General features: G+C 38.0%; 1 protein-coding gene across 1 annotated transcript in view; it reads right to left on the reverse strand.

Moving 5' to 3' along the window:
- The window catches only part of Nbas (NBAS subunit of NRZ tethering complex), a 312,059-nt gene that overhangs the window by 280,481 nt on the left and 18,570 nt on the right, over nucleotides 1–13,008 (reverse strand). The window contains exons 7-9 of the mRNA XM_041639422.1: nucleotides 5,444–5,577; nucleotides 2,645–2,778; nucleotides 1,559–1,657 (exon numbers count right to left, since the gene is read on the reverse strand). Of these exons, the coding sequence (XP_041495356.1) occupies nucleotides 1,559–1,657; nucleotides 2,645–2,778; nucleotides 5,444–5,577 (367 nt within the window). The remainder of the gene's footprint in view (nucleotides 1–1,558; nucleotides 1,658–2,644; nucleotides 2,779–5,443; nucleotides 5,578–13,008) is intronic.

Genomic DNA, 13,008 nt, shown 5'->3' on the forward strand with positions numbered 1-13,008 from the left:
GCACACTACAACTTTACAACTTTTAAAACATCCTGAAAAAAATCAAATTTTTATCTACAGGAGAATGAAGAAACATGATGCATAGTCAAGATAAAATGAAATTCCCTACTAGTGTTAATAAATGAACTAGAGCAATATAAATCAAACATCAAGTCAGAGAGCAAGACTGCTGTATCTTCTATGTGATTCCATGGATATGAAATGAAAACAAGACAATTAAATATGAGGAAGTGATAACACTGTGAGGAAGGAGAGAGACTAAGAGTTATAACTAACAGTAATGTTTAGTGTTTCCTCTCTGACAAGCCAACGGGATCATGAACGTGGGGGTGTGTGTATGTGAGTGTGTGTCCCTGTGTCTGTGTGTGTGCCTGTGTCTGTGTGTCTATGTGTGTGCATCTATGTGTATATGCCTGTGTTTGCCTGTGTGTCTGTATGCCTGTGTCTGCGTGTCTTGTGTGCCTGTGTTTGCCTGTGTGTCTGTGTGTGTGCATCTATGTGTATGTGCCTGTGTTTGCCTGTGTGTCTGTGTGTGTGCATCTATGTGTATATGCCTGCGTCTGCCTGTGTGTCTGTATGCCTGTGTCTGTGTGTGTGTGCCTGTATTTGCCTGTATGTCTGTGTGTACGTATCTGTGTGTGTGCATCTATGTATGTGTGCATGTGTCTGTGTGTTTGTGTCTATGTGTGTGTGCCTGTGTCTGTGTGTATGTATCTATGTGTGTGTGTATCTGTGTGTTTGTGACTATGTGTGTGTGCCTGTGTCTATGTGTCTGTGTGTGTCTATACTGTGTATATGTGTCTATGTGTCCATGACCAGATGTATGCAAGCTCTTCTACCTTATAAAAATTTTATAAAATCCTGAACAAAAAGCTATAGACTTACCTGTGACTGGCATACAAAACTTGTACACATTCTTGGCCTGACATTCAAGCATAATGACAGAACATTTAAGACTCACTAGTAGACACAAATTAAACTAAAAATTTAGATCTCATGTTTTGTTCATCTGACTAAAAATCTGATACTCTATCCATTTAGAGAACCAGACACGTAACTTGGCCAACTAACAAAACACATGTCAATTTCAGTCTCCAGTTACAAAGAGGAAACATCACCAACAGTAGAAACATTCATGGTTTCAAGTAAACCCCAGTGGGGATGGTGGGTAAATAAAGAAGCAGAGTAACGGTGAAGAAGAGGGCAGACGTACTGAGAGATACAACGCAAGCAACAAGTTAACCTGACTCTGTAAGTGGACAGGTGATGTCCACTGAGACCCTTTCGTAGGAAAGCACTGCAGACGCGGTCCTTCCTTAGTCCTCCAAATAGTGACAGGTATTGCATACAGAAAAGAGAGAGAAGGTCTAGAAGGCTAATAGAACAGGACAAACTTCTCAATGAAATTTCCAGTGTCTGGCCCAGAGGCAGAAGGACCAGAATATAAATACAATGTCATAGATACTAAATGTAATTATACACAAGTACAGACTGAAGACACCAAGATTTATATATGCACCTAATAGTCCAGTAAACAAGAGAACAGAGGGCTGCTTACCTATGACCAGGGTGGTAAACAGCAGTATTTATCCCATGAGGATAATGACCACTGAAGCTGAAACTGTGACTCTCTTGGTAGCTCTGATTTGTTCCAACACTAAGTTAAAGAAAGAAAAACAGAAATAAGTAACATTAAACCACCACGGACACCAGTAGATACTGTAGCAGCTAGGCTTTAGGGACAGACAACACCAGCCATTATTGAAGACATAAAACAACCAAACACACTACAGTGGGAAGATGACTGATACAATCATATTGTTTAAAAGTCTGAAAGTTTCATATAAAAATAAACTACATGACCCTATGACCCAGCAATCCCATTGGAAGATAATGGCCCAGGAAGAATAAAAATGGTTATCCATAAAGACTTATGCACGAATGGCCATCATACAATCTGTGTCATGATCCAATGGTCAAGAATGGTCCAGTTTGCCACAGCCCCAAATTGAAAAGTCTATCTAAAAAGGAATGAATAAACAAACCATGAGATACTTGTGTATATAAATGTAAATATATTTGTATAATTCATGAAAGATGAATCATTGGTTAAAAGGGAATAAAGTAACGATATACCAAAATAAATATTATATATATATATATATATATATGATTCCATTGATGTGAACTGTCTCAATAAGCAAAGCTAATTTATGATTAAAAATAAAGTCTTTGAAAATAGTAGTTGTCATGGGTAGATGTGGAAAAGGGAGGGAGGAGGGAGCTCTCTCGTATGGTGACAATGTTCTATTTCTTGACAGTGGTCTGAATGGTACAAATCAGTGCACTAATCAAACTCACAGAGAGCTACAATTAAGATATGTGCATACCACTGTCTGCAAAGTGCATCTCTGAAAAAACTATGATAACATAATGAACTCTTAATAATATGCATTCTCAAGCATTTGATGCTTCTAATGCACTATGAAATACAAGAAATAAATGTATGAGTATTCACTATACAAGTCTTTAGAAGTGACTAATGTATTTGCAATTTTTCATAGTTTGACAAAAAAATATCAATATCAGACACTAGCTCAGAAGAATAAACATCACATCAAAATGATGTCCAATGCATTTTTACCTGACAAGGTAACTTCTAAGTTCTCCTCGGTAATTGATGACCAAGAGCTCTGCAGACCACTGTGCACTTGCTTTGTATTCTAAAAATACTAATCCAGCTATGGCATAGCTCAAGTCACCAGGAAAAAGAGATGCCTGAAATAGGAAATTAAGTTATTATAGAGGTAGCAGAAAAATAGCACATAACTAGACAATATCCCAGACACTGGCTATGAAACCAAGTTTAGACCACAGCAGGCTCCTTGAAATGCTCAGCCAAATAAGCACATTCCTATTAAAATTCCCTGTAAAATCAAGAGGGGGGGAAAAGCAGGAGATGCCACCATTCAGCCTCTTCCCAGACATAAGCTGTCAAGTATTAATCTCCACTGCAACAGTCTATGCTAAAAAGACTTCAGGCACTTTCCACATGCCTACTCAACAATTCAGAGGGGAGAATGCACACTCAATGTCAGCCTTTCCATCAAGCACCTATCTAACCATGTTGATGGAGATCTGAAAGTCTAAGCACATTTGGAGGCATACATAACAGTATCTACCTAGAACGTGATCAGAATGCTCCATCTTGGCAAGACTATTTTAGGCTAAAGCAACTAAAAATCAATGGACAGACAAGGCCCTCTATTCTTCCATTACTTAAAAATGAGGCACAAATTTCTTTTGGTGATAGTGTCCCTCTGAAGTAGGCAGAGAAAAAAGAGGCACATCTAAATAAGCATGTGAGTCTTTTAAAGATTAGTCAGTCCTTCATGTATCTCCACATCATTTCCCACAGCGCAACAACCCGAGCAACCCACACTCCATTGCCCTTGTAAAGCCACATCTCCACAGTTTACAGGATATAAGCTCCTGGCTCAAACTGTTTCTTTAGGTTTTTCACTTTTCTATCAAGCCCCATGCATTCAGAAATACAGGTACCAAATAAACATTTTATTATGCTAATCTATCTCTTTTAAAAATTAATTTGCAGGCCCACAGAAATTAATTCAAGAAAATGGAGAAAAAAAGTTTTGTTCCAACATTTCAAAGAATTCTTCATGATCTAGAACTGTTCAACAAACACCCACAAAGGCCTAATCCAGACACAGAGTCTACAAATATGAATATCAAAGCCCTTGCCAAATTTCACACTTAGTACCAAAGCAAAAAATGCAAACACCTCACAACATTTAAAAATGATTACATGATAAAATGATCATGTGTTGGATGTACTGTAATTAAATAAAACACAATCTCCATAAATTTTACACATCCCCATGACAACCACTTGAAAAGGTAAAATTACCCTTGACCGCATAGATAGCGCTCATTACAGTCCCACTGGACAGCACTTGCCTGTTAAATGGTAATTTGAACCTTAGTTAGGTTTTGTGGAACTTCTATAATCTGAGCTCTGTTCAGTCTTTCCATGTTTCCACTTGTTATTTCTTAGGAAAATCATTCCCTATCATTGGCTCTCAACATTAACTTCCTAAGTCAGTCCATTGCTTTTTCTCTACTCTCCCTTTTAAGGTAACAAAGTCCAGCTGCTCTAGATGTTGACTCAGTTGCAACAACTCACGGGTTTCTTCCCTCACAATAGCCTATCAACAATCCATACCATGATAAAAGAGAAACTGAGATGTCCTAAATGAAACGATGAGGGCCAGAGATGGAGGAAGCAGTGCCTGAGGCCCACACACTGTTCATGCTCCCACTGTGACTTAAACCCCATCAGGACCAACCACCAGGCCCACACACAATGTAGCTTGACTGTTCAAGTCCATAAACAAGGACTGCTTCTCCTTACAGATGGTCCTCACATCCTAAGCTTCCCTGCTTCACATTATGATGGAGGAAGGTCATTGGTTAATTAATAAAGAAACTGCTTGGCCTGATAGGTTAGAACATAGGTGGGTGGAGTAAACAGAACAGAATGCTGGGAGGAAGAGGAAGTGAGGTAGACACCTCCTCTCCTCTCTGGGCAGACGCGATGAAGCAAGCCACCAGGTCAGACATGCTGAATCTTTCCCGGTAAGACTGGTGCTACACAGATTATTAGAGATGGGTTAAACAAGATATGAGAGCCAAGAAGAGGCTAGAAACTAATGGGCCAAGCAAAGTTTAAATGAATATAATTTGTGTGTTGTTATTTTGGGGCATAAGCTAGCCAGTCGGCTGGGAGCTGGGTGGCAGGAACGCAGCCCACAGCTCCTTCAACGACATTATCCCATCCCTCCTTTCTATAGCAATGTAGATCCACTGAAACCATGCTTCCATTCTCCTGAGACTACCACACAACCCTTCACTCTGAGTCCAGGAGACAGTTTCTAACTGGAGCCTTGCTCCTGAAAGACAGGAGAAATTTTCCCTGGACCTGATCCTTTGCTAGTCTCTACCTCATTGACTGAAAAAAAAAAAAAAAAAAACCTTTTAAATTCAGACATCCCCTAATCTTAAGAGTTTAATCATTTCTGAGCCGGGCAGTGGTGGTGCACACCTTTAATCCCAGCACTCAGAAGGCAGAGGCAGGCAGAGCTCCAGGACAGGCTCCAAAGAAACCCTGTCTTAAAAAACAAAAACCAAAGACTTTAATCATTTCTGTTCAGTTCTTGTTGTAAAATGGCTTATGCCTACAAGGTGCATTAACAAATACAAAGAATAAAAACCACATAAGTACAATTATTAACTAGATGCTAATATTTTAAGATCATAGCTTATTATTCTCATTTATACTTGTATTTCGCCTCTCTTCACACTCATCCACTGCAACTTATACAGAGAAGAAACATGTGGCGGGTGATTTGAAATGTACACACACCGGGGAAATGACGAAGAGCTCACTTCCCATGAGGTCAAACACCCTTACAGTCCCGGTACTTTCAGCATAAGCCAGGAGCGTGCAGTCATAACTCCATGCTACCCGTCTCCACTGGGGCTTCGGGTCCTTTGGAACTAGAGCAAAAAGAAAGGAGGCATTTTAAACAATACATAATAAAGAGAGAAAATAGTTTAAATGACTGTAGCTAGCATAAATAATCGGTAAGTACCTCATCTCCTAAAGTGATCTAATGCTCAGTCAAAACAATAGTTCCCAGAAACCTACTTCAGGGCACAAACCATGGCAAACTTTGGCTCCGTTACTTCATAAGCAAAGCAGCTTACTGATGCCAGAGCTCTAATAATTGCTGAACATGCCCTAGACTAGTAAGGGCTCAAGAATAAGCTACTCCAAATACTGATGAAATTGAGAGTAATCAAAAGCCCAGAGCACAAGTTATTAAACTGTGCTGCTGTAATGGGGTGGCAAACCTAACTGTGGGAGTCAAGAAAAATGTGAGGATGATAAAAATATTTTGGGCACACAATGACCAAAAATTGAATCAAAATCAAACACACAATAAATTTGAAGTGTCCCTGGCAGTGTTCACCCATACTGCACTCCCTAGCTGTACAGCACACTCGCCTTGGACATGCACGACATGTCAGACCATGCAACACCAAGGAAGACAGCCTGAAATACTCACTAGGACTCAAAAATGACAGCATACAATGAACTAGTCTCTTTACTATACACACAAAATTGCCTGCTCTTATAGAAAAACATTTTTACAGAAAACAAAGACTTCTAATACTTTCCTATTATTTCTCAGGATGTATCAAATATTTGGACTGTACTGTGTTTGAATGTTTGGTTTTAAAATTGTTAGTTGAGTTGACAGTTTAGAAACTTCAAAGAATTTTGGTTTAGAATTAGGGCACAATTTTAAATGGTATTAAACATACTTCTGTCATTTGGTACTATGTATTTTTGTGAAGCATATTCTCAGCATTGATGACTACAAAATCAAAATGTCAGCCAAACTCTGAAAAACACTAAAGATGTTTGACATTGTGCAGTACCACATAAGCAAGTACATGTATCTCATTAGTATGAAGGTTTGTTTTCCTCTTTAATAAAAGATAAAATTATATATTTACATATATACATACACATACCAAAATATTTATAAATACATTTTGTATGGTTTATTTTCAATAAATATTTTATTTGTAGATCTAGTTTCTATATCTATATACCTGGGGACAATAAATTTCACAGACAAATTAGAGTCATAAGTAAAAAAAAATTTAAGCAGCATTAGCCTAAAGTTAGTAAAATCAGTAATTATTCCAAGCCACTGAGTTCAGCTCCTCTAAAAATCCACAACATTAAAAGTACAACCGAGAGTTTTTAAGTAAAGGCAGAGTATATTATCAGAAGATACAATCTAAGAAATAAATATGAAAATAAATTATATATACATATATGTATATATAAAGGCAGATAAATTAAGGGCTATTTCTAATCATAAAGTTTTAAAATTTTGATAATAAATATCTTAATAGTCGTAATAAAAACCATATGCAAATTGATTTTAAAATTACAAATAAATCTTCCTTATGACTCTGAAGTCTCATTCCTGATTATTTTCAAAGCAAATGAGATCTATGAGATAACTACGCTCCCACGTTGTTACTTCATTATTTATAACAGACAAGGAACAGAAAATATATTTATCAAGTGATGATAGATAAGTAAAATCAGATATATACATGTGTTTAATGGAATACTTTTCAGCCATAAAAGAATACAGTCCCATCATTTGCATCAACATGGAGAAACTGACAATCTTTATGTTAAATGAGATGAGCAGGCACAGACAATACTGTACAATCTCATTCATACATGAAATCTTAGAAAGTTGATCTCACAAAATCTGAGCACACAAAAGTGGCTCCAGAGAGAGGACGGTGGAGAGGGTGAGATGCAGACATGCTGATTGATGGGTACTAAGTTACAAATGCGGCCTCTGATTCGTCCCTGCAGCCAGGTCTCATCTCCTCTTGCTCTGACTCTTACCTACTTGTACCTACTCTTCACACGTGTGTCTCTCTTCTCTTTCCACCTTGACATTTTCCAAAGGTAACTTTTCAAATAGGAAGATAAACAGATCACATCTTCCTGTTGTCCTAAAATCCCTGATGGCTCTGCTTCCAACAACACAAGCACTGACTTCTCAATATACACAGACGATCCTTCACAAAAGAGCCCATCATGGTATTCTAGCTTCCCCTCCATCGCATCCCCCTCATACTCCCAACACCAGCCTCACCCCCTGGGAAATAAACAAACCTGTGCCCTCCACACACTTCACTACCTCTGCTAGATGGTCCCTTTCCAGCTGCATCTCTCCTTCCTTGACTCTTCAATACAGACAGTGGTCTCTGTGCACCAAATATGCTGAGCACAAACCCTTCTGAAGTATTTACCACATCATATCATGTTGCTTACATAATTGAATGTCCCATGGATCTCTGATGTCCTTAAAATTGAAGAAATTGTCCTATTTGGAGTTACCATCTCAGGATTTCCCTCCTTTGCTAAACATGTCTGTAAACCCCCGAACAGACACTCAGACATTTGTCTGTGAGCTCATTCTAAACACCATCACGCTGACAAGGCAGCCACCCACCCTTCATCCTACATGGTTTCCATCAGCATATTTGGTCACACAACACAAAATGACTAGAGCATAAGCTAATGAACAGGTGAGGCTGGTGTCGGAGGCGCTAAAGCAGGAAACCTGCCCAAAAGTGCATTCTAGGGGAGCATGCACAACAGACTGAGACCTGGCTAAAGAAATCAACCAACTAATTAAGAAATGGGACACTATCAACACAATATATTGAAGAAAACGAAATAAATTGCATGATCCTACTCCATTATCTAAAAAGCCAATTCATGTGTACACAGGATTATAGAAGGGTTATTTCAAGTTATTAATTTCAATATATAAGAAGAGAGCAAATTAAAATGAAAAGTATTATTACCTTTTTCAACTTTCCTGTATTATTCATTACAACTATGTTATCACATTTATTATTAAAATGAATCAAATAATAAGTTTCAAGCTGGACTGTACATCACAAATGGAAGAGATAGAAAAACAAAGTAGACAGACTTAATCCTAACCAAATCAATAACTGTATTAAATATAAATATTCTAAACATTCCAATTAAATGACGGAACTACTTAGAGGATAAAAAAGGTAAAATCCAATCAAATGCTGCCTATCAGGCACATATACTAAATAAGAATAGACAGCTACTTTATTAAATAAAAGCACACAGAGGATGGTGAGCTCCAGGCCAGTCTAGGTTAAGTAGCAATCCCTGCCTCAAATAAATAGCAAATATAATTAAATAATGATGGTTTGAAATTAATTATCTAAATTTCCATCTTCTACCTAGCAAAATGAAAGCAACTTAAAATCTGCATGCAAAGGAAAAAAGATAAAGCCAAAAGTCAAAGAAAATAAACAACAACAACAAAAAAGAAACCAACAACCAAATTTTTATGACTGAGGAACATTAGTAAACTGACAAAAATCTGGCTTGAATGAAGAGAAAGAGAAGATGATGTAAGCTACAAATATTAGAAACAACAAAAGTGGTATCAGTACAGATTCCAGTGGATAGTAAAGTGATAACAGAAAACATAAAACAGAGAATGTTAGAATGTTATAAACTACTTTATAGCTATGAATTGTATGAAAAATTTCATGCAAAAGTCAAAATTTTTAACATCTGTTTTTAAAACTGAATCAAATCCTGCTTATAAAAAGATTCCATGCAAACTCTTCAGAAAATAAAAAAGCAACAACACCCACTCCAATTTTAAGACCATCACTAACAAAGTATAAAACCAGGATGTGAAAACAAGTACACACCTATATTCCTCATGAATATAGGTGCAGTATTTTGATGAATGTATCTGCATAAAGGTCTAATAATGATCTTGATCTAAAGGTAATCAAATATGATACTGAGTCGCTTGCTACTCAGAGATCAAGTTTATCGAAATGCTTAGGGTTCTGTTGATAATTAGAATACCTGTGTCCAAATACCTACAGCTAGCATGAAAACTGGGTTGAAAAGACAACCTGAGAAAGTCTGTCTAAAACGTCAGCCTTAAAAAATGTTCATGGCCATCAACAAGCAAGTATCCCAGATTTCATTACAGTTTACTTGTGTAGAATATATTGTGCTACATTATTAGAGAAAAACTCCTAAAAATCAGATGGATTTTAATGTCTATTTTTGTTCATCCTTGGTTGCTACTAAGAATGTATACTATGCTTTCAATAATAAAAAAATTCACTAAAAATACAAAAATAAAGAAAGAGAGAGCAAAGGGATGTTGGATAACCTGAGACACTGGACTCACATTTTAAAAACTGAGTAGTTTGTTTCAAAGTCTGGGCATTTCAAATAGTTTATATTCCTGATATTTTTCATGTAGACACATATTTAAAGAAACCGTGCTTGCACAGCATCTAACAGTAAGCTGAGGAGGCTTCAAAAAGTAAGTGGCAACCAGGAGCCATCAGCCTGCCCAGCCTGCATCAATAGGCCAATAGGCTCTCTCGGTGTTCCTGCAGTAGGCAAGAGGACAAAAACTCAACACCACAGCTCTTCAAAAGTCTAATCCCATCTGCCATTTTAAGGCAGAAGAAGAAGACTGAATTGCCATCAATGGTCTGGTGAACAGAGTCAAACAACTTCCAGCCCAGATTTCAATCATTCTCAAATGGCCTATCTTTTATAAAACAATAATTGAAAAATATCAAAGTGGAACCAAATAACTCCTATTTCAGTTTGCAGACTCTGCAATATGCAGTCTCAAAAATGCATTAACGACAATCTGGCCCCTCTTCTCCAGGCACACACATGAAATATCATTTGGCATATGGGAGTGATTCCCATAAAGATGAGTCAAATAATAAGCAAATGATCATTGCCTTGCATTATATGAAATGGAGAGAAGCTATTAATGCAACATTAAGGTCATAAATTCTGACATTCAGAAGCCCACAAAATAAACCATTAGTTCTCACCACATTATCTCATCTAGGCTGCCACATTAACTGTACGCACTAAAAAACTCTAACAAATACACTATGTACAAAATACAGAACAGTTGAAGCTTCCTATTTTCATGTTAACTTGTGGCATCTTAGTTTACCTGCTGGCTAAGAGCAGGTCCCTAATGCAAACACTCAAAGGGGCCCTCCCTGTGTATCAGGATCACGCCAACACTGAGTGAGCATGCTCAGAAGAGGCCTGTCTCAGACTCCCTAAGTCTTCCACCAGCAAGAAAACTACACTGGCAAATAGGCGATTGAACATCCCACATGACTCTTCTGTAGACTTCTTGACCCATGCAGATCTGACCTAATCTAGCAACTATCAACGAGAGAAGTACATGAAGTTAATTCAGGATATACCTGAGTTCCAAGTTGACAGTCAACATTTAAACACTGCTTCTCATTATCTTGAAAAAGTTACTCCACAGAAAGACCTTACCAATGCGCAAGGTCCTAATGTGGTTTGTATATACACTAAATAGAGAGAAATACAAAGCCTGACTGATGCTATTCAAAAATGTACATATATACTATAGTATACAAAATATAAAATAAATATACATTTACTGATGTGAGATGACCTTCTGTCTATGTGTTGCTTTTACTGGTCAATGAATGAAGCTGCTTTGGCAGAATATAGCCAGGCTGGAATGGCTATAGAGAGAGAGCAGGTGGAGTCAAGGAGATGCCATGTAGCTGCCAAAGGAGGCAGATACCATGTAGCTGCCCAAGAAACAAGAGGTAACAAACCACAAGCTTCATTGTAAAATATAAAATAATAGAAATGGATTAATTTAAGATGTAAGAGTTAGCCAGGAAGGTGCCTAAGTTGATGTGGGAGTGATTTCTTATTAATAAAGAAACTGCCTAGACCCATTTGATAGGCCAACCCTTAGGTAGGCGGAGTAAACAGAACGGAATGCTGGGAGAAAGAAGCTGAGCCAGAGAGTCGCCATGGTTCTCCCACTCCAGACAGACGCAGGTTAAGATCATTCCTGGTAAGCCAGCTCTTGGGCTACACAGATTAATAGAAATGGGTTAGATCAATATGTAAAAGCTAGCCAATAAGAAACTGAAACTAATGGGTCAGGCAGTGTTTAAAAGAATACAGTTTCCGTGTAATTATTTCGGGTAAAGCTAGCCAGGTGGCGGGACACAGCCCGCCGCTCCGTATTTTAACAGAGTGGCACCCAACGTGCTAATGAACTCCACATAAAACCTGAGAGGGCTTAAAAAGGAGAGAAAGGGAATTTAAGACAGCTTTTTGCTGTTTGTGGGTTGTTTGCCGCAAAGAAATTGTCCTGACTCAGCAACAGGAAAAAAACTGGCTGTTTTAAAATGCAGGCTTTCTGGGCTGTGCCGCCATTGCGATCTCTGTCTGGCTCCTGTGGGAGACAGAGCTTTTGAATGGAGCATTTGGAGTAAAGCTCTACGGCTTGCTTGATGGCAATGTGGACTGCTGTGTGCCTGGAACTGTGTGTGGCTCAGGGGCACCAAATGGCTCTGAGGCAGGAGCGGCTTGGCTCAGCTCTGCCATGCTGAACTGTGATGGTCTCAGGCAGGAACTACCGTAATTACCATAAAAACAGTGCATTTAAGGTTTCAACTGGGCAAGACACAGGCGGTACCGTATTACCTGTACATGGCGCAACTTAAGTTTTTAAGAACTGCTTAACATTTTAAGAAATGTTCCTGGATAGTAAAAAAATGTTACAGATTCACAATAAAACAGATTCAGACATAAAAGACCACACTGTTGGATGAATGCACATAGACTTGAGAGGGAGAAGAAAAAGAATATAAAAAATAAAGTTAATGGTTTAAAAAAAAAGGTAAAGTCTTTAAAGAGACAGAGTAGAGATAGTTAAGAGATTAAAAGAAATAAAGAAAAATAAGCCACGTAAAAATGGAAAATTCACAGAGAGTCTGGATTATGTACATTGTGTTTTCTTTAAAATTTTTGACTATGAAGGAGCTAAGTACAGAGAGACATTTCATTCTATGGGCTGCCAAATGGAACCAAAACGGATATCATGAGGGTATGACTTCAGAATTTGGATCTAAGGATATGATGCTTTGGAAAGGGTCTTCTTTTGTTTTCACAGAGGACCAGACCCTGTGGATTGCATCTATCCCGATATGGTATGATAGACCACGACCTCCTGAAAAGTTCCTGTGAACACCCTCAAGAAATTACTTCACTCAACTGCCAACTGAGATAAACCTGGCACACAGGTTACACCCTAAATGATCTGATTAACAGCGCCCCCATTCAGCAGGAAGCAGTTTGGAGAGAAAAAACTGCGCCCATGTTCCCAAAATATTGTTTATAAATGTTCTTTTACATTTAAAGGGGGAAATGATATAGGTATGAATAATTTGAATTGGTGTGGATTTTAAGGTCAATTTTGTTAT

Source organism: Microtus oregoni, unplaced genomic scaffold (assembly GCF_018167655.1).
Source record: "Microtus oregoni isolate MIOR12 unplaced genomic scaffold, Mior012 000058F_ref0000040, whole genome shotgun sequence".
In the NCBI taxonomy this organism is placed as follows: Eukaryota; Metazoa; Chordata; class Mammalia; order Rodentia; family Cricetidae; genus Microtus; species Microtus oregoni.